The sequence below is a fragment of the Microcaecilia unicolor genome, chromosome 1 (genome assembly GCF_901765095.1).
Source record: "Microcaecilia unicolor chromosome 1, aMicUni1.1, whole genome shotgun sequence".
Lineage (NCBI taxonomy): Eukaryota > Metazoa > Chordata > Amphibia > Gymnophiona > Siphonopidae > Microcaecilia > Microcaecilia unicolor.
The window spans coordinates 65,656,846-65,684,782 of record NC_044031.1 but is presented as its reverse complement, the minus strand read 5'-3'; the positions used below and the strand labels follow the sequence as shown (position 1 = coordinate 65,684,782).

The window sequence follows — 27,937 nt, the reverse complement described above, 5'->3', positions numbered from 1 at the left end:
CAACATTACCATGTACAAATTGGTTTGTTGTTGTTTTTTTTTTTTTTTTTTTTACACAGAAAAGGGTTTTCTTTATTACACACAAATGGGCTATCCCTCCATTTTAAAATTCTAGTGGATTTAATTTTTTTTTTAAAAAGCTTCCAAATTGTACTGTTTCAATTTATTGGGAAAAAAAAAAGTATAAAAGCAGGAAATAGTTCAATACCTTCATTTTTAAATTATTTTATCTAAATTAATCAATGTACTTATAAAAACAGTATAAATAGTCTGGTATATATATATTATATATATTTAATTAAGTATCCATTTGGCATAACATCCTGTAAAAAAAAAAAAAATTAATCACACAAAGTGAGACATCCGTAGGTTCCCTCCATGGCTTTTAAATCAAGCTATGGCTCAGTTTATGTGCTCAAGTATATTTAATTATATACTCAGCTACTGCAGAGGCAATATAGAGAAGAAACTGAACTTGTGTTTCTCTTTTGGCCACATGCACCAACGGAAGCTATGTTGGTAACAAAATAGCTTCAGTTTTGTGAGGAAAAGCAGAAAGAACACAGGTTCATCTTCGTCAGCCAGGTTAGCTCTACAGCATCTAAGATTGGGCCAAAACATTACATTGACTAATGAACTAAGCAAAAAAGAGAGGGAAGGGGAGGGGAAGGTGTACTGGACTACGAAACCATGGAGGGAAGAAATGCATAGAACCCAAAAGAAGCATTCACTGGGTGCACACTTTTAAACCCTTTGCACTTAATAGCAGTAAGGAACACTTGCTTTATACATGAAGCACGAACACTGTGTTACTTTCTAGTGTTCCATGTATTTAATTTTAACAAGAAAGTCCCATGGATCAGGAAGGCCATTGTACTACACCTTCCACTGTTTATCTGCATATTCAGGCACCATATCAGATCCCTTAAGATCTCATGGCCAAATCCTTAAGAAATTAAAAATAAATTATAAAATAATTTATTAAGTATCTTTTTTTTTTTTTTTAAATACACTAGTTCACACTCATATGAAATAGTTTAGGGTTCACTTCCATATCAAAAGCAATGGTCATCAATTATCAGTCCACACATTAAGAATTTCTACTACCAAGATACGTGTTGCATTTGAAAAGAAAAGAAAAATAAAATGAAAAGCTCCTGGAAGAGGCCTGTGTCTGTGCCCAGCCTAAAAGGTTGTTTCCTCTCTGAAAAGTGTGTCATCTTTCAGAGAGGTGTAACCCAGGACTTATTGCACTTCCAGGTCCATTAACGAAAGCACAGTGCTTTTATCTTTTCAACGTACTAAGTATAACAAATAAATAAAAACAGATATATTATGTAAAACAAAAAAACAAGATGATTGTACACATAATACATCTGAGGTATTCCCGAATTAAATAAGATCCGTGCTAGTTCAAGCTTCCAACACTCCCATCGATCTGGATTTTGTAATAAATAGGTGAAGTTAATTCAGAATAGTGTATGGATCGGTCTGTAAACCTCTGGATGTTTTATCAAAGAGTAAAGTGCCCCCACCTCTTATACAGATCATTTTGTATCCCACCCTCTCCCACAATTACCCAAATACCTCCACAATAAATACATTTTTTTTTTAAAGACAATTAAAAGCTTCACAATTTTTTAACCAGTTTCCAGCAATTTCCGAGTATGAATGTGTTGGTGGGGCCTGCACTCCCCCCACTCCAAACCACGCCCATTTCAGGAAGACACACACAGGATCCCTTGGTGTATCTTCTGTTAAGTAGAAGCAACAGATTCTCCTCCTTATGGCAGATCTGAAGATTAACAGGGAGCAGAGAAGGGAGTTAAGTAAGACCCCCCTCACCTCCTTCCTCTTCCCCTCTGCTAAGCTCCTCTTGTTATCACTGACCAGCTGGTCGGAGGAGATAAGGAGCCCTGGATCATCTTGGCCAGGACACCACTCATCAGTGGTAGCAGCAGTTTGTGTGGTGCTTTTGGGACAGTAGCCAACTACCATAAACCACAAAAAAAAAAGTGATGGGAAAAAATAGAGAGAGTCCCTTATTTCACATTATACGAGTACACAATCATTCCCCAAAACCCATTCAGAAAAGCGGCTTCCAAAGCGGTTGCAGAGAGTTTTTGGCGAAGACCTCGTATCTACTCTGGGAGCAGCTTTGCTGAATGAGTGTGGGGAAGATGACTGCGTACAGTTGCAGGTGAAATTAGGGACTGGGTTTATCTTAAAAACAAAACAACTTTTCAATATTGTTTTTGTAATAATAAATTCATACACTTTTCGTTCATTCCCCCCATCCCCATCCCTCTTTTTTTTTTTTTTTGGTTTATGTCAGTTGCTTCTGTTGTGGTAGACGGCCATTTGTTTTGTCTGAGCTGCGATGGCCCTCTCTTGCCAAACAAAAGTCGTACTAGGATCACGACAGGTCCCAGCCAAGTTCCACCAGTGGTTTTGTCAAAAAGTGGACAAGGTCTCTCTTTTGACAAAAAAAAAAAAAAAAACCCTTCCCCTCTCCCTTCCATGGCCAAAATGAGTAGGATGGAGGAGGCCCTGTTGCTTGATGAAATTCCCCTGACAGCATAATCTTTGACTGAAGTGGCAGTTACATCTAATTCACTAAAGACTGAGAAGGAGGTGTCTTGTGTAAACCTCACATTAAAAACAAAACAAGAAAAAACAAAAACAAAAAGCAAAAACGTTTCAGTTTTCTCTCTTTCTGAGGAAGCAAATTTAAATGTTTGTTTTTTTTTTCTTATTCCACCCAAATCGGCTCCCTCTTTTCTAGACCTTCACAGTTTCTATAAGAGATGACATGATGGCATCTTCTAAGAGTTGATTGTCTGTAAATGGGGCTGGGGTCTCTGGAAGAGATTCTGACAAGCCAATCAAGGATTCCAGAAAACAGGAGCCTGGATCTCCCGACGGAGGGAAGCTGGAAATATTGGGTAATTGGAAATGCAATGCTAAGTTGTCCAGGTTCTCATATTCCTTCAAGGAGTTGTACAGGGGTCCCAGATTATAGTCTGAATAAGATGAAAAGAAGTCCAGAGAGTCAGCAGAAAGGCTGAGATCCGTGTAGCTCTTGGAGTATGGATCTGCTGAGGACGTGTAGCTAGAGAGCCCATCGAGATGGCAGCTGGCATCCAGGTTCGCGTTTTCATCCAGGCGCTCTGAAATGTTCGACAAACGACTAGAGTAACTGTCCAAGCCCAGTCTTCCGACATTGGAAATGCACTGGTCGGCTAGGCTTTCGCAGAAAAAGTCCTCAGGGTGGAAGTAGCTGAGGTTATCCTGACACTCACTGCTGGTTTCCTCATTCTCCGAGTCGTTGAAGTGAAGTATTCTAGCTAGGCCGTCATCATCGATGTCAGACTGCAACTTATCCAATAGGACATCCTCGTACTGTTCATCTGAATCCTCGCTCTGACTCGAGGATGTGGATGAGTCCGTCATGTCACTGCTACAGCTGTTGTCCCCACTGGTTTCCAGGTCCATGTTGAACTGGAAGGCCGGCGTGAGCGGCGTTGCCCTGTCTTCAAATGTACCCTTCCCTACTGAGCACCCGAATGGCTGGAGTGGCTCTTGGCAGGTTGCCTCTGGATTTGTGGCTCCCTCGTCCCTCTCACTGCTCTGCTGCTTCTCTTCCAACTCAAGCCTCATGATCGTGTGAATGTAGTGCGTCTGCACCCGGGCTTGGTTGAATTCTATCCTCCCCTCGGTATTTCCACAGCCGTCCTTTGTGCAACCACATGGGAAGGATGTGTGATCCATCTGAAAAAGGAGATACAAGCTGGTTAATTTAAATTGACCAATGAACACTATTTCATTTATGACAAAAAAAAAAAATAAAGCAATCCCCCCTCAAAAGCCACAGACTCAAAGAATAATAATTGCTCGTCTGCAGAGTAGGTGTGTGTAGAAGATGAAACCTGTGATCACAGGCAAAGAGTCTGTGTATTATAGCAGGCACAAGAAGACAGGTCATAAGTCAAGGAATCCTCATCCATGATTGCAGTGTCAAACTCTACCCATAATCTCAACATTTTACCTGTAGGTGGGACTTCCCGGACAACCACAAAACCAGGTTACTGGAAAAAAAAATCCCCATTTTCTTTTGGTTCCTACAATTGCATGTTGTGACTTCTACCCAGTGAGCTCTTCCTATATAAAAATTCAGTACTTCGACCTTTTGCTATGAGCTGTAACATACTTCACGTATGCCCAACCATTAAATTCTAAAACAATGATAAACACAGGTGTGTGATGAGAATTGATCACACATCAGTGTAAGGCTGAAGCACATCACTGTGTATAGGAGTGCTCTGCTTCTGCTGGAAGCTGCTAAGTAGAGATGGTAGGAAATAGGCCCCTAGGCATGAGGTGATCGTCACAGAGGAAAAATCACGGACAGCACACCACACATACATAAGTACATAAGTAGTGCCAAACTGGGACAGACCAAGGGTCCATCAAGCCCAGCATCTTGTTTCCAACAGTGGACAATCCAGGTCACAAATACCTGGCAAGATCCCAAAAAAGTACAAAACATTTTATGCTGCTTATCCCAGAAATAAGCAGTGGCTTTTCCCCAAGTCCATTTTAATAATGGTCTATAGACTTTTCCTTTAGGAAGCCGTCCAAACCTTCTTTAAACCCCACTAAGCTAACCGCCTTTACCACATTCCAGAGTTTAATGACACGTTGAGTGAAGAAAAAGTTTCTCTGATTCATTCTGAATTTACTACTTTGTGGCTTCATTGCATGCCCCCTAGTCCTAGTATTTTTTGGAAAGAGTAAACAGGCGCATCACATCTACCCATTCCACTCCACTCATTATTTTGTAGACCTTTATCATATCTCCCCTTCAGCTGTCTTTTCTCCAAGCTGAAGAGCCCTAGCCGCTTTAGCCTTTCCTCATAGGGAAGTCATCCCATCCCCTTTATCATTTTCATCGACCTGTTCAAGTTTCTGATGCTGCATTAAAGGCCTCCACTAGGTGTAATGCTTATGGAGTGGCCTAGTGGTTAGAACAACTAACTGACAACCAGGGGAGCAGTTCGAATTCCACAGCTGTTCCTTGTGATCTTGGACAAGCCACTTAACCCTCCACTGCCTCAGGTACAAAAACTTTGCATTATGAGACTGCCAGGGACAGAAAAATACCTACTGTACTCGAATGTAACTCACAATAAGCTACCACCGAAAAAGGTGCGAGCTGCATCTAAATTAAATAGTAGTAATAATATACTGTGGCTAATAAAGTCATGCACGGATTGCAAAGTAGAGCAATATATAACAAATATTAAGAATTGACTGTGATGTTTTACTAATTGTGGATTTTTGCTCAAAGATACACAAGGTCTTAAATGTTTAAGGAAACACTTAGTTTGACATAACTGTTCTCCATATCTTTGGCTGTCAGGAAGCAAAGCACACAGCCATGCTGAAATGTCAGTGCTATTCAATTCTCCAACTGTATTTTGAGGGATCACGGGCCTTTGGGTAAGGCCCTTTAGGAATAAAAGTCTTCCCCCTTCCACCTATGCTACTGTATACGTTCAAGCTTTCTTTAGCTCCAAAAGTATACAGATGTCACAGGGCTGAATGCCTGCTGACTCAGGCTCTCGAGGGGAGAAGAATGGAGGATTTGAGCGGGGGTGGGAATTCCCTCTGACCTTCAACAAGAGACCATTCAAATACACAACAGCCTTAGGCCAAGATGCACTAAAAAATAGTTAAAGCCCTTCCCTTACCGATTCTCTTAGCGAATCGGTAAGGAACAGGCATGCATCAAGGAAAAGGAATGCAAATGAGCTGCTCGTTGTAGCTCACTTGTATTCTCTATTCCATTGGTAACCAGTCGGCCGGTTGAGCATGCGTAGAGCAGCCAAGCACGTCCAAAAAGCACCTAACACCCATGTAAAAAAAAAAAAAAACAAAGAACAAGCTGCGTGTCCCAAGTCCTCATGAGGGACTTAAAAATTTTTTTTTTAAAGTTATGGCACCTTCGCTATGCCTGTGGCCGTCCCTGCGCTGCTCGGGAAAGGAAGACGCCGCGCCGCTCACCCCCTCCACGGCCTGCTGCAGGAAGGCTCAGATGCGGCTCGATCCTAGCAGGAGAGTGCAGTTGAGGACGTCCATCCAAAAAGACGGCCCTTTTGGACGTCCTCCCCCCCCCCCAATAATAAAAACTGCCTTTTTGGACGTCCTTCATTCAGCCGAGAAACCTAGAAGTCTCTGAGCCAATCATAACACGTTTAGCCGAGCTAAATCTACATCTGGCCACTAGGTGTCAGCACACAGCTCAGAGCTCCCCAGCTCTGCAGCAACTCGGGGCCCGATGCGCAAAGGCAGCCCTCACTAAACTTTAGCGACTTGCAAAAGGATCCCTCATTTTGCAAGCACAAACAGCAGAGGAGCTAAGAAGGAAGGTGGGTCTCTGCACGTACCTGGCATTTGATGCCTGCCAAGCTGCAGCTGCACGTCTCCGGTTCACAGATCTCCTGGCAACTACAGCCACAGTCCTCTCGGGACAGGCGAATGCTGTTCAGTTCCCGCTTTTCCTCCTTGTCAATCTTTTTGACACCCATTCCCTTCAGCAAAGCGCGTCTTTTCTTGGCAGGGTAGGGATGAAGAAAGAAGCTGTCCTCCATTTCAACTCCATTCACATCTATATCATCATCAGAAATGTCGTCCGTGGTTAGTCGACTGGCCTCTTCAGACTCCCTAGTACCGTTCATGGTTAACTGTTCAGAAAATAAAGACAGGAAGGAAGTCAAAGATGAAATGCATCCCGATGGAGGCATGTTCCATTAACTGGCTATTATGCTCACTCAGTTGCAGCCCAGCTTAACCAAGATGGGTAACAAAAACCAACACATACAATCATAAAACAAAATAAAAATCAAATGAAACAGTGTAACAAATCAAATACAGTGAAATGCAACATAATCATCTCAACAGTGGGCCTTTAGTTGGCAGTCACAAAACCTATACTGTAAGGGCAGCATACACAGCTGAACAAGGCAACCAGACCAACTACTGTGCTACTATGCATTTCTCTGAGAGGACGGAGCAAAGCTCGGAATAGAACTGGGTATATTGCTCCTGGTGTAGCAGCATGACAGGCCCTCAAAGTTCTATAAAAGAGAAGGTTACAGGGCACAGAAGGGTCAGAGATCCGCCGAGGACCAGCGCGAGGTAAGTCCTCCAGTAACATCTAAGGGTTCTATAATCTGACCTTGACCTCGGCACCTTCTGAGCACCCTCTAAAATATGGTGCTTGGAACAACACCTTACTCTGGCCCCAGCCAAGAGTATGCCAGCCACCGTTTGAAATGATTAAACTATCCTAGTTTTTCTTCATGCATATGGTGTAGCAGACGTATACAAATAAATTATTCAGGGAACTTTTGGGTCTGAAATACATACAGAGCAGTTAGACTGGTCACTTTCTAAGACCCTGCTCTCTGGGACTCAAGAGCTCTATATACCTCTGCTGATGAGGGTTTCCTTTCCTCACACTGGATATATCTATACACATATAATTTTAAGAACTCTCTTTTAAACTACCACAATAATGGTTAAACGTTTAACCATTGCCAGCCAAGCTTAGGAAACTGGAGAAGACAGTACTGGAGTGGGTTGGGAACCAGAGCCCAGAGGCCGCTGTGAGGCAGAAGCTTCAACACCATCATGACTCCACCAATGTAACCACAGTCTAGCAATGCCACGGCTTCCTCTGTCCCTGCAGCAGGCAGAGCTGGCCTCCACCACATGCTCCCCACCCCCGGGGCTCCACAGTGCAGCTCCTGCTGTTGCATGGGAGCCAAAACATTAAAACGGATAATGTTTAATATTTTACATCCCTAGTTTAGGCACTATATGGAGAAAAAGCTAAGAGAATGTCCGAGATAATGTCATGGAAGAGCCTCCTAAATCCAAAATGACTTAAGTCACAAGCAGTATAAAAGACTACATTTTGCTTAGCCCCTAGCAAGACCCCAAAAAGGCATGCACCCTCTCTCTCTGTTTATACCAGGGGTTCTCAATCCAGTCTTCAGGATGCACCTAGCCAGTCAGGTTTTCAGGATATCCATTATGAATGTGTGTGATATAGATTTCCATACAAGGAAGGTAACACACGCACATCATGGGCGCCCTGAAAACCTGACTGGCTAGGAGAATCCCAGAGGACTGGCATCTAGGCAAGGCAAACTGTGGTTCCCAAACCTGGTCCTGGAGGCACCCCAGCCAGTCAGGTTTTCTGGATACCCATAATGAATATTCATGAGAGAGATTTGCATGCACTGCCTCTACTGCATGCAAATCTCTTTTGTGAATACTCCTTGTCAATATCCCAAAAACTTGACTGGTTGGAGTGTGGAGTGTGTCCAGGACCAGTTTTGGGGACCACTGGATAATATACACTGAATTATAATAAGCTAGTGCTCAGCACCAAGACATGCAAATTCTACGCCACACTGGTGGAACTAACCACAGTCTTCGAAGCACGTCAAGACATTCCCGTCTTTGCCTTACACTAGGTTTTCCAACTTGCAAAACCACAAAAGAAATGTGCTTCCAAAGAATAAAGATGGTGCTATCGAGGTGAATATTGACCACTCCCTTCCGAGGTGTCTCAGGAAGCAAGCTAGCTCACACCCACCTTCCACTTCCGCGCTTCCAGCTTCTCCTCCTTGAGCCGCTCCTTGAGCTTCTCCCTGTGAGTCCTCTCCTGCTCCAGCACATGCTCCTCCAGCGTGAACTCCCTGCAGTAGCTGTGTGTGCGCAGCATCCCCAAGGTACAGCCCCCACGGCTGGGCACGCTGGTGAAGCCCTGGCAGCGGGGGAAGTAAAACACAGTGACTCGGTCAAATTCCACAGTGTTCCTTTTCACTCGCTTCGCTTTCTTCAGGATGGAGTGGCCTGAGGAGTCAAAGAGAAAAGGCGTATATAAACAACATGTCAGAACTGGAAAAACGTGCTGCTTTTCCCATCAACGGAAAGGAAATTTCAGAACCGCTACAAGGCGCGGTTTTGTTTTCGGCTTACTGTGCCTTCAACTTAAATTACCTTATAGTATTAAAACAGCTCACATACACATTATTAACATTACAAATATGCAACTTAAAGTTTGGTAACTAGAAATCATTTCAAGTTAGCAACGTGCAAAGTCACAATTTAATTAACCTTTTTTAAAGTTTTAACGTTTTTTATTCAGGATCAAAGAAAACCCAAAAGCATACAACTAAACAACAAGTCTAGGCAAACACATCAAGCAGTTACATAACAAGCAAGCAAGCATGACCGAATAATAAGCAAAAACATCTGACAGCAAAAACTATGTAACACATGATCCCTTTTTTGTATTGCTTACAATAACCCTCCCACCTCACAACTCCATTTTCCGTTCAAGTTTTCACCCCCTCCCCCCCCCCCCCCCCCACCTTAACCCTTTGACAACTAAGATGGCCTGTGCCTGGACTCTTATGACCCCAGGCCATCTTAGAAAGGATAACATCCAATACTCCAATTCCATCCTCCCCTACCCAAGCTAAGAACCCCAAAACATTCCCTAATATAACAGTACCCACTTAGGAAACACTCCGAAACTTATTCAGTACAGCGCTGCCACAATTTAGCATTTTTTTGCCAAACTAAAACTGACTAGAGGAAACAGTTTCTATTTCTCAGTGCTCCTTTTGCCGATATAGACTCATAATAAAAAAAAGAGAAGGTCATTTCAAATATGCTTGTGTCAAGATTCACTACAGATCAGATCACATGGGCATCCAGTGTTATTCTATAAGGGCCCAAAGTCACAGAAGAGAGGGTAACACAAAAAAAAGCAAACACTGGGCCTTCAGGGTAGAGAAAAATGTTATCCTTTTATTCAGAAAATGACCCGACACGGGCTGTGTTTCGGCAAAAAAACGCGTGCCTCAGGGGTCAAAGAGATCCTATAGGTATACTGATAAACATATGAGATCAATCAAACAATCAGGATGTATTTCCCAGAATATGGTGATTGTCCGTACAAGCTTTAAAACGCAGTTGGATTTTTGACAGTTTTTTGTACAGACTGCGTTTTAAAGCTTGTACGGACAATCACCATATTCTGGGAAATACATCCTGATTGTTTGATTGATATCATATGTTTATCAGTATACCTATAGGATCTCTTTGAGCCCTGAGGCAGGCGTTTGTACGCCGAAACACGGCCCATGTCAGGTCATTTTCTGAATAAAAGGATAACATTTTTCTCTATTCTGTAAGGGCCCACCAGGTTGAATGCCCTTTATATAATAATGCGGAGTGGGGATTCCCACACCAGGACTTATGCCTGCTGAAACCAGGTGTAATTCCCCGGTGCCCAAATTTGGACATGCATCTGTGGTATTCTATAACACCGCGCACAAATTTCCAGAACTCACCTGTCCCGCCCAGGCCCCTCCCATGGCCACATCCCCTTTGGGTTGCATACTATGGGATTTGGGCACACAGTTTTGCAGAATAAGGCGTAGCATGATGGACGCGCAAATCCAAACTGGTGCCAATTAACATCACTAACTGATTGTTAGCACCCATTAATGCTGTTAATTGACTCATTACCCTGTTTTGTTACACCTGCATTTCAGGATCATGCCTAAATCTGGGCTTGCAAATCTGAGTGCCCTTTATAGAATCCAGAGGTAGATGTGCATGTTATAAAGCCATGGAGAACATAGTAACATAGTAGATGACGGCAGAAAAAGACCTGTACGGTCCATCCAGTCTGCCCAACACGATAAACTCATATGTGCTATTTAATGTGTATACCTGACCTTGATTTGTATCTGCCATTTTCAGGGCACAGACTGTAGAAGTCTGCCCAGCACTAGCCCCACCTCCCATCCAATGGCCCCGCCTCCCACCACCGGTGCTGCCACCCAATCTCTGCTAAGCTTCTAAGGATCCATTCCTTCTGAACAGGATTCCCTTATGTTTATCCCACGCATTTTTGAATTCCGTTACCGTTTTAATCTCCACCACCTCCCGCGGGAGGGCATTCCAAGTATCCACCACTCTCTCCGTGAAAAAATACTTCCTGACATTTTTCTTGAGTCTGCCCCCCTTCAATCTCATTACATGTCCTCTAGTTCTACTGCCTTCCCATCTACGGAAAAGGTTCGTTTGCGGATTAATACCTTTCAAATATTTGAACGTCTATATCATATCACCTATTTCTCCTTTCCTCCAGGTTATACATATTCAGGTCAGCAAGTCTCTCCTCATACGTCTTGTAACGCAAATCCCATACCATTTTTGTAGCTTTTCTTTGCACTGCTTCAATTCTTTTTACATCCTTAGCAAGATAAGGCCTCCAAAACTGAACACAATACTCCAGGTGGGGCCTCACCAACGACTTGTACAGGGGCATCAACACCTCCTTTCTTCTGCTGGTCACACCTCTCTCTATACAGTGTAGCAACCTTCTGGCTATGGCCACCGCCTTCCTTGTCACACTGTTTCATCGCCTTCAGATCCTCAGATACTATCACTCCAAGATCCCGCTCCCTGTCTGTACATATCAGACTCTCACCGCCTAACACATACATCTCCCGTGGATTTCTACTCCCTAAGTGCATCACTTTGCATTTCTTTGCATTGAATTTTAATTGCCAAACCTTAGACCATTCTTCTAGCTTCTGCAGATCCTTTTTCATGTTTTCCACTCCCTCCGGGGTGTCCACTCTGTTACAAATTTTGGTATCATCCGCAAAAAGGCAAACTTTACCTTCTAACCCTTCAGCAATGTCACTCACAAATATATTGAACAGAATCGGCCCAAGCACTGATCCCTAAGGCACTCCACTGCTCACCTTTCCCTTATCCGAGTGAATTCCATTTACCACCACCCTCTGGCGTCTGTCCGTCAACCAGTTCCTAATCCAGTTCCATGTTGGGTCCTATCTTCAGCCTGTCAAGTTTATTCAAGAGCCTCCTGTGGGGAACCGTGTCAAAAGCTTTGCTGAAATCTAAGTAGATTACGTCTACAGCACATCCATGATTCAAGTCTCCAATCACCCAGTCAAAGAATTCAATGAGAAGTCACGTTTCCTGTGCTGCACAATATATACACAGATATTTCACTAGGCCGATGGCCTCCATTTAAGGTGGTAATAGGAAGTCACTACTGGACTGTATATTCTTACTGGTCAAGTTTACGAAAGTAGGGTTTAGTTGTCCTCGGGATACACTTAGTCAGTTAGGCCCCGACGCTCAAAAGTAAACGCAGGCACTAGAGGCCATAGCACCGTACTAGCACCGGCATTTACCCATGCAAAATGTTCAGAGGCTCGGAACACGGGAACAAATGAGCGCACAGACAACACAAGTTGCATGATAATGTAGTCAAGCTCATGTTAACGAGGTCATTTTGTATTCCTCCTCAATGCTCAGAAAAGAGCGCCAAAAACGAAACGTCCTTACCGCTGCAAAAAATAACGCCAGGTCAGAGCAGGCATTAGGGTGTTGGAAAAGAGACTATCTCAAGATTCTCACGTAATTCGTTCTGCAAAATCTGCCGGTTTTGACTGCTTTTGGAAGTAGAAGAAAGCCTGTGTATGCTCTTAAGTGCTGGGCGTGAGAAACGGCAGACCCAAGCGAAAGCACACGTTGGGTGTCTTGTTCCTGCATCTAAATTTAAAGTGTCCATGCTAAAAAACAAATTAAACACACCTGTATTTAGGCCGCAGAAAAACAGATTCCAATGTGTGCTGCACGTCCAGGTTTTACCAGGTGCATGCACACAGGAGCCAAGCTTACTGCGGGGCTCTTCTGTACATGCACCATGCACAATCCTCCTGCTGAACTCCCTAGTACTCAACGCTATGAGCACGCCTATATTTGCATCTCATTTGCACTGAGTATTAGGTGTTCTTTGCTGATCCGGCGGAATTTTTAAGAGTGCTATTTGGAACAGTGGCGGAGTTTTGAGCATCAGGGCCTCAGGTTTTCATGATAGCCACAAGATTTGCATGAACTGCATTTCATGCTTATTTTGGATATCATGAAAACCTGACTAGCTAGGTGTGCCCTAAGGACTGGATTGAGAACCTCTCGTATAGACCTACATACCTAGGTAAAGGTAAATTAGCCCTGAATCATGCTTTATATGTAACAAGTTGGGGGGAGGGGGGGAGTGAGGCCAAAAGACACTATTCCCTATTGCCCCAAATCACTTCTTTTATTAATATAGATTCATATAAATCTCCCTCTCATTATACCCATACACACAGAAATCTGTATATTTGAGTAGAAATGGAAAAGCATCGACAGTAAATTACCAGCACCTGGGTGAAATGACTGGTTTAACTTGAAGAGGTTCCCAAGTCTATTCTGAGGAAGTCTGCCCTTCAGATAACCCCATGTGGGTGAGCTAAGAAATCAACTGCCCAAGACCAAATCTTGTTTACAGATAACTGTCAAGGAATTCTGAATGTGCTGGAGGCAAATATCCAGGCGGGAAATCGAATGGGTCCGGTGGAAGCCCATGGAAGGATTCCCTGTGTTTACTCAGGTGCACACAATGGGGATGGTTTGCTAGGGCCTTGCTGAAGTTGTTAAAATGGGGCAAAGGCCTACAACATGAATAACTGCTACTTCTGTATCCATTTTATTGTTTTAAAAGGGAATTAAGTGTACTTTCACCATGCTGAAATGGCAAATCTCTCAAAATGTGTGGCCATGGTGGGATGGCAGAAGCTTTGCCCATAAATCTTATTCACATCAGATTCAGGAGGTGTAGCAAGTCGTCCTCACTGCCCTCACCTCTGAATTTTGTTTTAGGCAGCTAAGTATACTCTTTTTCCCCAAGCACTACTTCCAGCGCCTCACCGCCGACTCTGCCAGGTCATCTCAATCAGCAATAAATTTGAGAGCCAGATCATGTCCAACACAAGGTTCATTCCTGTCACGGTATGTGCAGAATTAACCCACTTCGAAGATACTACCTCATTGCAATAGCTTGCTCTTTTCTCCTGTGTCTTCCCATGGGTCCCCCATGACACACGCCATCAATCAACTCTTCTGGGCTTTGGAACACCTCCATTTCTTCACAGGCCTCTAACAGTTTCTAACTACTTAACATGGCTCAAAATAAAACATACGGACAGGTTCAGTGCTTCTGGAAAAGTACGAATCAGCTTGACTTTAGAGGCCTAGCAATATGTTAATGGTACATTAACATATGAAGCTTCACTACTTCATGTGCCCAAAAGGCAACTACTAAACAAGAGATCTCTTTTCAGCCCAGTGTCAGAGGTTTCAGGGCAACCAATCTGCCTGACACTTCACGCAGCCCAAACAGGAAGCCTCCTGTGCCCCCCAGTCCTGAAGATCCAGGTTCTGTTAATTTATTCACTTGCACTGCCTCCATGGCATCTGAACAGATATTTCTTCCTCCAGCAGCACATGGACAGCTGCTAAGAGAACAGACTGCAATAGTATCTATCGCTGGCACCAGCCTGGGCATCATCTCATGGGTCACACACTGGTTGTCCGTCTGCTCTACTTACTCAAAGAGGCACAATGAGCCTCAAGATGGGATGTGAAGGCTCCTGACACAGGCGTTCCACCGAACAAGGCCCTTGTCAGATCTTTTATTAAAACTGGTTCTTCACATCTTATCTTACATTTCTATGCCGCTTAATCCAAGCAAATGGTTCTAGGCGGTTTAAAGAGTAGAAGAGATACAAAATGTACAATATTACATCTTTACTTAAAAGAAATATAAAAAATAAAAACAGCAATACATACCAATTAGGAGCAACACCATATGTCACTTTGGGGTCCTTTTACTAAATTGCAGCAAAAAAAGGGGGGGCCTGCGCTGGAATCAGCATGTGTTTTTGACAGGCGCTGATGCCCCCTTTTACCGCAGTGGGTAAAAGACTGTTTTGTTTTAAAGAAATGGCTGTGCGACAAGTGAAGCACTTGCTGCAGGGCCATTTCTTATTTGGGGGGGGGGGGGGGGGGGGGAGAGCAATAAGGGCTCCTGCAGTAACCCAGTGATAAATGAGCAGCATGTGGCACTGCCAGATTACCGCCAGGTAAACACCGGCGCATACTGGGGGGGCGAGAACTACCACCAGGCTGCTGCAGTAGCCTGGTGGTACTTCAGGTTTAGCCAGTGGTAAGCCTCTGTTGGGCTTACTGTTGCTTAGTAAAAGAACCTCCCCTTATGAAAACAACATAACACTTTAAATAATACTGTAGCACATAAAGGCAGCCAGTGACAAAACTTCAACAAAGGAGTCACACTATCATAACTGATGCGTCGAAAAATCAGCCTTGCAGCTGTGTTTTGGAGTAACTGCAATCTAGATAACAATTTCCGAGGTAAACCGAGGTAAACAGAATTGCAATTATCAAGCACTGATAAAGTCGTAGTCTGTTCAACCAGAGCAAAATCCTTTTCATGATAATTGGGAGTGTATAGATCTAAGCTGCCTTAACTTAAACACTTTTTTTTTACTACATAATTAATTTGTGTCTCAAAAGATAATGTAGAGCCCAAAAAGACCCTTAGCACACAGGCTTCTTGGACGACCTTCAAGGTCACACTGCCAGACAAAGTAACCATACTGGCAATATCAGTCAAAAAATTACTAAACCACTGTGCGTTTTTGTTATGCGTTTGGACCCCTCTCTCAGACTACCTGCTTACTCAGGTGACAGCTCCTGAAGCGGCTCCGGTTAACTCTTGCACTGAAAGCCACCAACACACAATATCACAGTCTGTGGTTTCTCCGTGCAAGGACTGGCCTGCCTTACCTTGTAAGAAGCCAGAACGCGTCCTTAGAGCAAAGGCCGGCACACACGATGCATAAATCTCAGGAACAATATGTGACAGCAGCTCCACAGGTGTTTTAGAAAATCATTACAAGGGCCCTCTCAGATCATGTTATAATTCTGTGTTTTTTAATGTGTGTGAGGGTATACACAATCTAAGAAGCAGCGATGCAGGATACTCACAGGCGAAATCAGTGGGGATTAAGGCGGTACGGGATCTGCTTTCTGAAGTGGAGTTTTCTTCCTCAGATTCCCAGCCAGAGGAGGACCCGGGGGAGGAGAAAGGGGAGGAAGAAGAGGAGGAAGGAGAGGAGGTTGATTCGTCCTGGAGATCGTCATATTTCCTTTTCAATACCCCACTCATGGTTGGATCTTTGGAGACCTGCCAACAAGTGAAGAAAAAAAAAAGGCGGCAGAGCAGAAATTAGTAACCATACCAGCATTTGGGCTTCTCAGAGCACAGAATACACCGATTTACACTGCGAGGCCTATACTGCAACCCTCTAATATCAAGCAGCAAGCATTTCTTTTTTACAGCTACCTGAATTTAAAAAAAAAAAAAAGTCATATTAGCTAATTACTGGGTTGCAATAAATTCTTGATACACTCACATATGACAGAGAGAGAGACGCATGTACACACACAACTCTAAAATAAGACAGTCAATAATGACTTTCCTTGCACATCTTACCCAGCCTCTCTCCTCATTCACAGTCCCAGCTTTTTGCTAATTAGGAAATAGACAGGTTAAGGCAGTCTACAGAGAGCAATCAGCAGAAGGAGCTACACTTGCCAGTCCCCTGAGGATAGCGGAGTCTGAGGCTCTGATTAAAGGAAACGCTGAAGCACAAATCCATTGGAAGCTGCCAATTCTACCACAAAACCAACCTCATCTTCCCGTAGAGGTTTTAAAAGTACTAGGCCAAAGAAAGCCAAGGCATCAGGTGGGGCTGCTGGTCGTACAGTCCAATTTTAGATGAGAAGCAGCCCGCCTTCAGCCCGGCAACCACAGAATAAGGTTTTCACTTCTCAGCTGGAGAAGCTAGCCGCCCCCCTGTCCCCCCGGACATTTTCTGCCGCTTGCATCACTAGCTCCACTGCCAGCCGATCAGTCCTACTCTAACCTCTCGGCTACAAGCAGATATATTTCTAGGAGTGCCTTGTGCCCTTCCCGGACTCCACGTAACGTGACTTTTACAAGCAAGGCAACTTTCTGTCTCTTCTGCCCTTCCTACGGGTGCATGGCATATAAGATGAGACAGGCATCACGGCAAAGGCATTACTGGAAGAATGACTCAGGGTGACTCAGACCACTGTGTATATCTGTGTGTGTGTCTACAACAAACCAAAGAGGAAAAGATTCATGACGGCATAGAAAGATTTCCACTGAAAGTTTGGAAACTTCCTCCGAGTGGGTGGATGTAAGTTAGAAGAACTAACTTCCCTGCTGGGAGGGGGCAGGGACAGCTAACCAGGAGGATGGCCAAAGAAATAGGAAAAAGCACTTTTTCTTTTAAATTATGTTTTCAGTTGTCAATTACAGATTATGTGAAATACAATCGTTGAAATACACAAAAAAGATTGTACATGAGCAGAACAATGAATGCCCTCAACCTAAGAGACAAAGAGAAAACTATCTCTACATTGACTTTTTAGTAAGGGCCCTCCGACTCACTAGTCATGGGAAAAGCACTTAATCACTGGGTTGGTCATGATGTCACCTGTCAGAGGCGATGGCAGCCCTCTGCCACCTAGTTCGTTAAAGGCTGTATACAGTGCACACAACAGGGGTGTGCCAAGACCCCCCCCCCCCCCCCCCACTCACCCACCCATTTCCCCAATCACCATCTCCTAGTCAACAGTAATTTCTTAAGTGAAATGTGAACTGCAAAGTTTCAGGCAACATGTAACGAAAACCAGGCTTTTGCACCACCTGTCCAGATGCAACGAAGAAGATTAGGAAGCACAAAACTGGGATTACAATCTAGATAAAAAAATATCTTCAACCAGCACCTCTCTCTGAAGGGATACATACAGCTCTGTGTGTACTGTCACTTCCAGTGCGCTGTTTGTTGCTATTTTAGGCCGAGGAGGTGGTTTTAGGGCAAGCGTCACAGTGCTCGGCTGAGGTCACTAAGCTGTGGCATGTGTGACCTCAGCGACAGCTGAGCCATCCTGACTGATCCATGGCTTAATTTTAACCTCAGAGTGGTGCGTAATGGATCCCCACACCACCCCCCAAACCACGTAGAAGATGGTTACACAGTGCATCCTGGAGGTCTGATTAAAGTCTGCCAACTAAAAAGCTTTTTACAGGATGGTTGATTGATCAAAAAATGCATAGGCCTAAAAAAAGGTATAAAAATGCCTTGATGAAATGAAACAGGCCTTAGGTTACAATAAAGTTAAAAGTCCCAACACACCTAACAGGAAAGGCACCAAAGGAAGCTTATTCCTCATTCCAGGAGAGCGAGGAATTCTCTAGGTCTGTGCACAGCATCCCAACAGCTGCCTCGCATCCTGCTTCCACAGCGCCAGAGTGTCATGGAGCTGAACTGCCCGGCACTGCTGGTTTTCTTGGCTCATCTGGAGCAAACAGGGGCACAGTAACAGCTCTCTGGACTGCACATATACTGCCTGCCAGTGCCACCCAGCTTCCCCCCTCTCTTTGCAGAAGCTGGGAGAATGGCACAAGGGCCACTCATGCACCGAAAGGGGGAGCAATGTGGAAGGTGGACTCTTTTTTGTATTCGGTTATGCCTTCGACTTTCAAAGCACCTTTGCAGTTTCACAGAATGAACAAACCAAGCCACATAAATGCAACATGAAACAGAGCAGACAATGTATGAAGTGCACACTATGCATTTAGTACCCCCAAAAAGTCTACATAAATCAGCGGAACTGTACGCCACTCTGTACAAATACAAATCAGGTAACAAACAGTTTGTTTTCCGCCTGCACCCACAACACAAAGAAATGGAACAGCATCTGCTCTAGAGGTTCAGTTTTCCTGTCACAACACCTAGCCAAAGGTTCTCTCATTTCCCAGCAGGAACTGCATGTGTGTTTTACCACCACAACAGTGTTAAAACACTCATAACTTCACTCTCTGTCATCACAGGTGACAGGAAACCAATCTGGGGGGGGGGGGGGGGGTAGGGGAGGAGGAGGCCCACCCAGTTTCTGCATATGACATCTGGCATGGTCTGCCACCCTTAGGATGCCTGAAATGAGATGCCTAGGGGGCATCCAAGGATCAAACTAAACTCCTTCTCTACATAATCAGGTTCAAGAGGCAGATGTCAAACCACATCTGCACAGGGCCCTCCAGAGAAATCTTCCTGTTAAAGGGGCAGGTGGAGAGAATGAAAAATAAAATCAACTTTATGGTGGTACTGGTTCTCGCCGCAGGACCAGTGTAAAGGAAAATTACTGTATAAATAGCCCACCTGAGGGCAGGTATGGCAAAAAAAAAAAAAAAAATTAAAGCAAAATGAAATAGAACTGCTAGGAACTAAGACCAAACAGATAGCAGGAGAGGTCACAAAACAATAAGCATCTCACCCATAACTGTCTTGTCTGTATTACTTAGATTGTAAGCTCTTTTGAGCAGGGACTGTCTCTTTGTATCAGGTGTTCAGCGCTGCACAAATGCTAATAATAATTATTATTATTATGAGGAATCTAGTTAACTCTTACTCTTTCAAAATTTCTTTGGGAGGATACATGTTAATTTTGATTAAAGGGTTTGTCAGAAAAGTGGGCTACAAGGGCAGCAGCCCAGTGCTGTGACTGCTGATCGGAGTTGAAGGGTTACCCCAGACTCAGGCCTTCACAGCTTCAGGCTGCTCCCAAAATGTGTTAGCCTCAAAACTAACCCCAGACCACAAGGGTCATTCTGCTGGTAGCCAACTGTGATATCTTAAAAAAAAAAAAAAAAGGTTGTCAGGTGTGCATCCAACCAAGGAAAGAAATGCACTCAGTTCCCCCTGGCCACAAAAAGCTGGGAGGAGACACGGCACATTCCATTCATCACAAAAAGAAACCACAGAGGTGGAGAAACAAGCAACCTTTACAGAGTCCGTAAAACCAGCCAAACAGTAAGGTCAAACAGATCAGTCTTCCAACACTTGAATCACACATACAGCCTATGGGTTCTCAAGGAAGTGGTTTATCGAGCATTCGTCTCAATGAAAATCTCCACTTCGGATGGGCTATTTGCGATGAAATATTGTTGGCTGATAAGTATGCACATGTGTGCTTGATAGTAAAGCGTGCACCCTCATAATGACATGCATTCTGACACGGAAAAGCCTGGGAAAAAAATATATATACAAAAATGATCTGGCTGCCCATCCCTAATGTCCACTTGAGGGGTTTGGGTGCTGCCGGTACAGAAGAGATGTCTCGGTTTATGGCAGTAATTCAGGCTGTCACATGGATGCTGACAGGAAGAGGAAGGCAGGCAGGTTTCCTTGCTCTTGCCTGACACAGTCTGGAGCTGCTCAGACTGATGCACTGAAACCATGCCCCCCCCACCCCCATGTGTGAGCTGGGGAAGGGACCTTGTAAGTGCATCCCCTCCCACTGAACTGTCATTCTAAAAAGCCCTAGGAGCTCAGGGCAGTCCAAGCCTTCTTGCCGAAGGGAAGAAGGGAAGCAATAGGTCACAGCACCCAGATGTAACCTTAAAGTGTACATTCCATAAGGCAAACCTTAAAACTGCCTTCAGTGCATCCTGAATAGAATTACAGCTCTTATCTGTAGCTTTTATGTTTCTGTAGTTTGCGATACATAACATGCAAGGTGGGTGTGGAGTCAATTTGATCAAAAAACTAAAATATGAACAAGAAAGATGACCCACTGCAAAGGCAAACAAGTACATGTGAAAATGAAGCACGCTTATGTTTAAAGGAAGGAAAAAGCCTCAAGGAGCTCCAGACCAGAGCTAAGAGTGATCAAAATGACCTACCGTGTTTCCCCGAAAATAAGACACTGTCATATTAATTTTTGCCCCCCAAAATGCGCTAGGTCTTATTTTCAGGGGCTGTCTTATTTTTCGGGGAAACATCGGGGTTGGCCCGCCCGCCGTCACTCCCGGAACTAACCTTAAATGCCTCCTTTCACCTTCGCAGCAAGCAGCAGCAGGGCAGGCCACTCCTTCCTTCCGTGTCCCGCCCTCGCCTGACGTAACGTCCGCGAGGGCGGGGCACAGAAGGAAGGAGAGGTCTGCCCTGCTGCTGCTTGCAGCGAAGGTGAAAGGAGGCGTTTAAGGTTAGTTCCGGGAGTGACGGAGGGTGGGTGGAGGGGGGCCCGGCAACCTTGGGTGGGGGGGGGGGGGGGGGCCCGGGGGCGGCCTTGTCCGGCTCTCGGCGGCCCTGCTTTGAAACAAAAATTTGCTAGGTCTTACTTTCGGGGGAGGCCTTATATCTACCAATTCAGGAAAACCTCTACTAGGTCTTATTTTCGGGGGATGTCTTACTTTCGGGGAAACAGGGTATAAAAGTGGTCAATACCATCTGTTCCTCATCATTGGCTGAAAAAAAAAAAAAAACACCTTCCTATATTATTCAATGTTCAACTTCAAAAAATGTACAACAATGTGCAAATACATAGACATTTTTTTTTTTGGGGGGGGGGGGGGGGGGGGAACTTGCTGCATGCTATTTCTGTAACATCTAGCGCTTCAATAAAACAAGTAGAACCTCCAAATGAACAGAAAAGAAGGGTGGTTTATGCTTTCTTAAAATACCTTCTCCATAACCTGAAATAAAAAAATCCTGTCCGGCCTTTGGTTGCCAGAAAAGACATTCTGTTCTTGGCAGGGGTGGCTCGCTCATCTGTTTTACTGAAAACAGCTTTCTGAACAAGTACATAACACGCTGGATGAAACCCGCAGGAATTCGCTCTGGCACCGCGACTCCCACTACCCTGGGAAGAGTTCAGAACAAATATCTAACACAGATGTGCATTCCTCCTCCTCCCGCTCTCTTTCTGAGCATCAAACTTGGAAAAGTTTTGCTTTTGAAAGAAAGAAAAAAAAAGATTCTGGAAAAAGAGGGGCATTTATGCAAATGGTTTCCTGTTGGTGGAATCCGAGGAATCTGTACTTTAATGCCATTTATGAACAGTAATATTTCTGCTTGAAAAGGAAGGACTGGCTTTCCTTGAATCAGCCAAAGAATCAGGGATTCCCCCCCCCCCCCCCCCCCCCCCCCGATTCGATTATGTACTCAGAGAAATGTTACAAAGCTACTTTAGAGTCTATAATCCATGACTTCTACTGCAGGAATAATACTTCCACTCTAGTCCATCAATGCTAAAACATGATTATTTAAAAATAAAAGTTAAGAGAGTGTGGAGGATCTCACCTAATGTAAATGTCTTAAAGAGGGCCTAACATACTGCAAAAGAGGGGAACATAAGATGTGTCCACAACACAGGTACAACACAACAGATTCCATCCTCTACGTGGTCCATTGTTTCTGGATTTTTCTGCTATGCTTATAGTAAGTGGAAAGTGCCTTCATACCTGTTCTGCACAAGTCACCTATTTACTAAAGTACATTACATACTGCAATGCAGGAATTTGCACACGTTAACAGTTGGGAGACGCTACATTAACACAATACATTCATAGTGAGCATGCACAAATTCCCACGTTACACAGCTAGGGGAGAATTCTATCCATGGCAACTAAAGTTGCGAGTGCAAATTTGGCAGTGTGGCCAAATTATTCATGCAACTTAATTGATTAACAAGCCAATCGGACCTGATAACTGGGCAATAACAAGCAATTACTGTCACTAATTAGAATTTTAGACGCACAGCTTTCTAAGCATATTCTGTAAAGTGGTGCATATAAATTCTGAAGTGCAGATCTCAAAAGGGGGCAGGGCACGGGTGGGCATTCTAAAAAAAATTGTGCGAGCTGTTATAGAATACGTCCGATCCGCACCCAAGTTAGGTGGGTGGGGGGCATTTACACCAGGTTTTAGTTGATGTAAATGATCGCACCTAAATTTTAGTCACGGGGACTGGCGTATGTGTATTCTATAAACCTCGCCTAACTCTAGGCAGAAATATTTTATAAAACATTACCACTGGGTTAGCGGGGGAGACCTTACCACCACCTCAATGGATAGTGATGTGTCCCCCCCCCCAAAAAAAATAGCTGCACAGCAAGTGCAAACTTGGCCACTGCTGCTAGAATGGGGCCCTTAATGCACTTTAGTCAGTAGGCCCCAATATGGTTCTCTCTAAGTCTTAATGCAGTGCTTATCAATCTTTTTGTGGTCATGACCCCATGATCGCTGTCAAGCACAACTATGTGATTTCCCTCTCCCCCCAAGAAAGAGAAGAATAATGATGCACCCTATGAAGAGCCCACCCAGGTTGTGACCCCATCTGGGGAAGCCCTGCCTGAATGTGTTATTCACTGAAGACTTGTTGGTTCAGTGACCCAAGAATAAAGCATGCTGGGAAACGATATACTGTCCTATGATAGGCCAATATCCCAGATACCTGCGCTGCAAAAGATGGGCTAAACATTTTCCTGCCTTCAATGGGCCACAGATGTGGAGTGGAGAAGTGGCCTAGTGGTTAGGGTGGTGGACTTTGGTCCTGGGGAACTGAGTTTGATTCCCGGCACAGGCAGCTCCTTGTGACTCTGGGCAAGTCACTTAACCCTCCATTGCCCGCCGCATTGAGCCTGCCATGAGTGGGAAAGCGCGGGGTACAAATGTAACAAAAAAAAAAATGCTAGGAGCATGGCTTTCCAATCTGTAACAATGTCATTCTGTAAACTTCACTGCCACACTTTAGGCTCTGGCTCACAGCCTACACTCTTTCACTGTCCCGTGCACTCCAAAGACAGAGGCCGCTTGAACAACTACACTAAACTCCAACCACTAGTTATCAGAAAGACCTCTGTTACTAACTGGCAAGACTATGAACATTTAGCACAGGTAGCTTTTTTTTCATCTCTCACTAACCCTGCAATAAGGCTAAAATTGACACCAAAGGGTCCTTTTACTAAGTTGTGTTAGGTGCTAACACACACCTAACACAGCAAAAAAACATGCCTAATGCAGGATACACGGTGTTCCACAATAGATCTGGGATATGTGCACACAAATTTTTTTTTTTTTGGGAGGGGGGGATTTTTTTAGGGGGCATTTCAGGGGCAGAGAGTGGGTGTTCATGCATTATCTGTTTAGTGCATGAATATCACAGGAGTCCTTACCACCTACAAAATGGGTGGCGGTAAGTGCTCCCATGACAGCTTGCGTTATAATTTTGCAAAATATCTGAGCAGTTTAGGGACATGCTGTACATATAGAGGCATATTTTCAAAGCACTTTGGGAGGCTAAGTTCCATAGGTTTCTATGGAACTTTGGGAGGCTAAGTGCTTTGAAAATAAGCCTCATAGACTTCTGCAAGGTACTATGCTGCATTTGCAACTCAAAGTTCTGTCAAGAGAGAGGGGGAAGCTCATGTGAGGCAGGAGAGGGGGCGTGGAAGGGCGAACAAGTTTATTCATGTCTGGCAAACTCTTGCATTTCTGCAAAGCGTGGGCAGGTGGCCAGTTAACAACTTTGCAGTGTTAGTGTCCTTTTTATATAACAAAATAATTTTATATCTATGTATTTTAAAAAAAAACTTATATACCATTTAATTGACTAAATGGTTTACAAAAGAACATAATCATATTATATAGAATATTAACAGACACTTTTTTAATACAAAATCACAGTTCAATTTATGTTGTATTCCAAAAACTCAATAAAATGCAGCCACAAACAACTGTGTTTTGAGAAGTTTCTTAAATTTCATCACAAAGCCACAAGTGTCCTGTAAGAGCAGAGCTCTCAGGGGTCCTTGTAATGTAACTGACTGAGCTAAAATGAAAACCCTTTTTCCTTCAAATGTAAGGTCGTAGTAACATAGTAAATGACGGCAGATAAAGACCTGTAGGGTCCACCAGTCTGCCCAACAAGATAAACGTCTTTGAAATCAACACCTGGAGCCTTACCAAATGCATAAAACTTGGGGAAATTCACTCCCTTTACATTTTCACACCTATTTGAGACAGTTATTAAATGGATTTTGTACAATTAGTGTACCTGCATTTAAAACAACCTGTGCATTCTTGAAGAAAAACAAAACAAAAAAAAAACAGCTCTCTAGGACATAAAACACCCTTAGACCTTCAGACAATTGCTAATTAACCGCAATATAGATATTAAAACCCAGAAGCAGTAATGCCAGCAATCTCTAAAGTTGGAAAAGTGTGTGTTCTCATGTATTCTCCTTTCTTAATCCATCTTGTTTGTAGATTTCATCGCATTACTCTTTCAACAGAAATAAAACAAACTCCTCATCTAATACAGAATTAAACTGAGAGCTAAAAATGCAATCTTTATACAAGCACAGGGTGGAGGGAGCAGTTTAACAAAAAACAAAAAAAAAAGGTAAAACATTGCACCCTCAACAAGAGTCCAACAAATTCTTGGCGTACTCATTGGATCCCATCCAGAGGCAGAGTGTTTTTAATGCCTTGGCCTTCCATTCCCCCTAACCATTTCTCTCACTGACAGCTTCAAGCCTGCACTCTCTCTGGCAGAGGCACACTAAACTGTCTTCCTGTATGACCAAGGAGTTATGATGTGGGGCCTACCCAGACAGGAAACTTAGTCCAGCAGATCTGAAAAACACAAAGTGCACGCCTTGTCTAGGCAAATCCTATTTTTGAGGGCACCGTATGAATAATTCACCCTAGACCCTCACATTTGTCTTGTGGCAGGGATAAGAATGTTACCTCCCCTCTCCAACACACTGCAGACTTCTCCAGACAATAAATTATATCAAAGAAGTTCTTGCCAGCAGCTATATATCCTGTGTCAGATCTAAAGTCTAAATAAACACTGTGTCCAGGAGACCTTCTTTGCAGTCTACAATAACCCCCCTCCCCCCCCAAAAAAAACCTATAAAAACAGACTTGACAAAATTCGTTTATGAGACAAGTTGTTTTATACAGATGTTATGCATCAAAGTTCAACGACCTGTGAGAATTTAATGGAATTTTATACATTCTGGCACCCACCATACCATTATTCTTCGTTTGAAAATGTAATAGTTCCTTAGGTGCTGATGAAACTGTATGCCTTTGGAATTGATTAGCTGTGGAACACAACACGGTGTTCTATTTCATCTAATCCTTTGTTTGATATTGCATTTACATACAATTGCAATAGCCTGTTCAGTAGTACAAACTCAATCGCAACTCCTCAGGAAGCTGAAGACTGAAATTAAAAAACAAACAAACAACAGTAAAGTGCAGAAAGTCGACTGGTGAGAAAAAAATCCGATTTGGACAGTTCACAAAAACCACTGGTTGCAAATCATAATGATTCCAATCCATCTTGCAAGGTTTGGCACTGGGAAGCCCCAGCAGATCACGCTTCTAGCCAGCAGGTGGCGCTCCAACAATAAAAACAGATCATTCTGCCTGTTCTGCAAATTCCCACAGGGATCTCTATATGGTAACGTCAAAAACTTCACACGCCTCCTTTTAATCAGGGTACTTTTAAAAATGTAATAAGAACAAAAAAAAAAATCTAATTTCAACTCCTCCCTAAAATATTTACGCTGCACCATTTCCGTAGGGGCAAACATGCCAACGGAGGCGAGGGCTACTTTCCCATTTAGAATGTTTCTCAAGCTCATAAACTACTGTAATGGGGAGAAAAGAATCCACAAATGGAAAGTACAACCTGATCCCGTTTTCCCTGCTGCTAGGTGGTTCCCTGTTTGATTGGAGACTGGATAATATTTTCCTTGGTCGTTCTGAAGGAATGCAAGGGAGGTGTGCCTCCATGAGTCACTGGCACACTAATCACAGTATATATATATTTTTAAAGCCCAACATATCCAAAAGCCTCGGAACGTGTGGGAGGAGATGTGTGGACTAGTTTACGTGAGGGAATGGAAAACACTCAAGTTATCTTTCCAGGCTGTTAAAATAAAGTCGGGGTGTCCCCCTCTTGGCAGGCCTCGCACAAAATTTTCTGGCTAATGTGCCCAGAGGGAACTGTTAGCACTCTCTTCACAAGAGAGAGTCCCAGCATGAAGCCAGTAGTCAAGAGAGAGAGAGAGAGAGATCATTATCTCCTGGACTTCTGGACCCTGGCGGCTTAATTAATCACTTTACAGTCGTTCGCAGCAGATCTGTCCAAGAAGACAACAACAAAAAAAAAACCCTAAAAGAATATGGTTTGCTAAGTGCAGGCATTAACTAAAGAAGGGTACAACAGACTGTCAGACGGCGAGACAATTAGAAGTTACTCCAATCCTGAGAAAAGCCAGTCATTATCACCTATTCATGTAGCTTCAGCATACAGACCCCCACAATCTGGACGAGGAAAACAAACTTGGAAAGTAACCAAGAAATCCGATTACACTTTTTTTTTTTCTCCCCCTCTCAACATTCTTAAACGTGCAAGTCGTCATAAAATTTGATTTGAAAGCTGGTCTTCCTGCTCCAGATCACCCCAAGAAAGAGCGAGTGAGAGAGAGAGAAAAAAAAAAAAGACACCTTTTTTTTTTTTTTCATTTTTTACCGATCGCCTTAATTTCCAAGCAAATCAGCAATTATGCACCAAGAGCGGCGGCCACGTAATTCAGGTCGGCTGCGAGTGCCCAGAGGCAGCCCCGGCTGGCCTTTGCCCCCGTTCCTTCCGTGATGCTGCTCGCCGCCGTCCTGGTGCACACACGCAGTTGCAAGTCGCCCCCCCCCCCCCTCGCGCACCCCGGCGATCCGGGACTCGTAGGGCCCCGCACAGGTGCAGCAGCTACTCTCTGCAACACGACGGCCAGCAAAGTTGGCAGATCGGCTGCTGCCCTGATCCCGCTCCCCCCACCCACCTCTTCCCTCCGCCAGCGGCGATCCGAAACACCTACCTGCCCCTCCACGAATGCCCGAGTGCTGCCTCGGCTGAGTGTCGCCGCTAGCCCCGCATGGTGCCCGAAGCGGAGCGGCTTCCTCCCCTGCTCTGGAGCCGCTGCTGCTGCCTCAGCCGTCAGTGGAAAAGTCCGGAG

The 27,937-nt window shown here is 44.1% G+C and overlaps 1 protein-coding gene across 1 annotated transcript; it reads right to left on the bottom strand.

Moving 5' to 3' along the window:
- Positions 1-33: 33 nt before the first annotated feature.
- CSRNP1 (cysteine and serine rich nuclear protein 1) lies at positions 34-27,937 on the bottom strand. The gene is made up of 5 exons (XM_030198060.1): positions 27,800-27,937; positions 16,021-16,219; positions 8,669-8,928; positions 6,450-6,746; positions 34-3,771 (listed from the first exon to the last, which is right to left on the bottom strand). Exons 2-5 carry the CDS (start codon positions 16,199-16,201, stop codon positions 2,782-2,784), a joined length of 1,728 nt encoding a protein of 575 aa, XP_030053920.1. The 5' UTR covers positions 16,202-16,219; positions 27,800-27,937; the 3' UTR covers positions 34-2,781.

Bases quoted from the DNA above. Each gene is read 5' to 3' on its own strand.
- CSRNP1 (XM_030198060.1), bottom strand. From the start codon at position 16,201: ATGAGTGGGGTATTGAAAAGGAAATATGACGATCTCCAGGACGAATCA. The intron at 6,747-8,668 runs GTGGGTGTGAGC...TTTTCTGAACAG, and splicing joins TGGAAGCGCGGAAGTGGAAG to TTAACCATGAACGGTACTAG. The intron at 3,772-6,449 runs GTACGTGCAGAG...CTCCTTTTTCAG, and splicing joins TGGCAGGCATCAAATGCCAG to ATGGATCACACATCCTTCCC.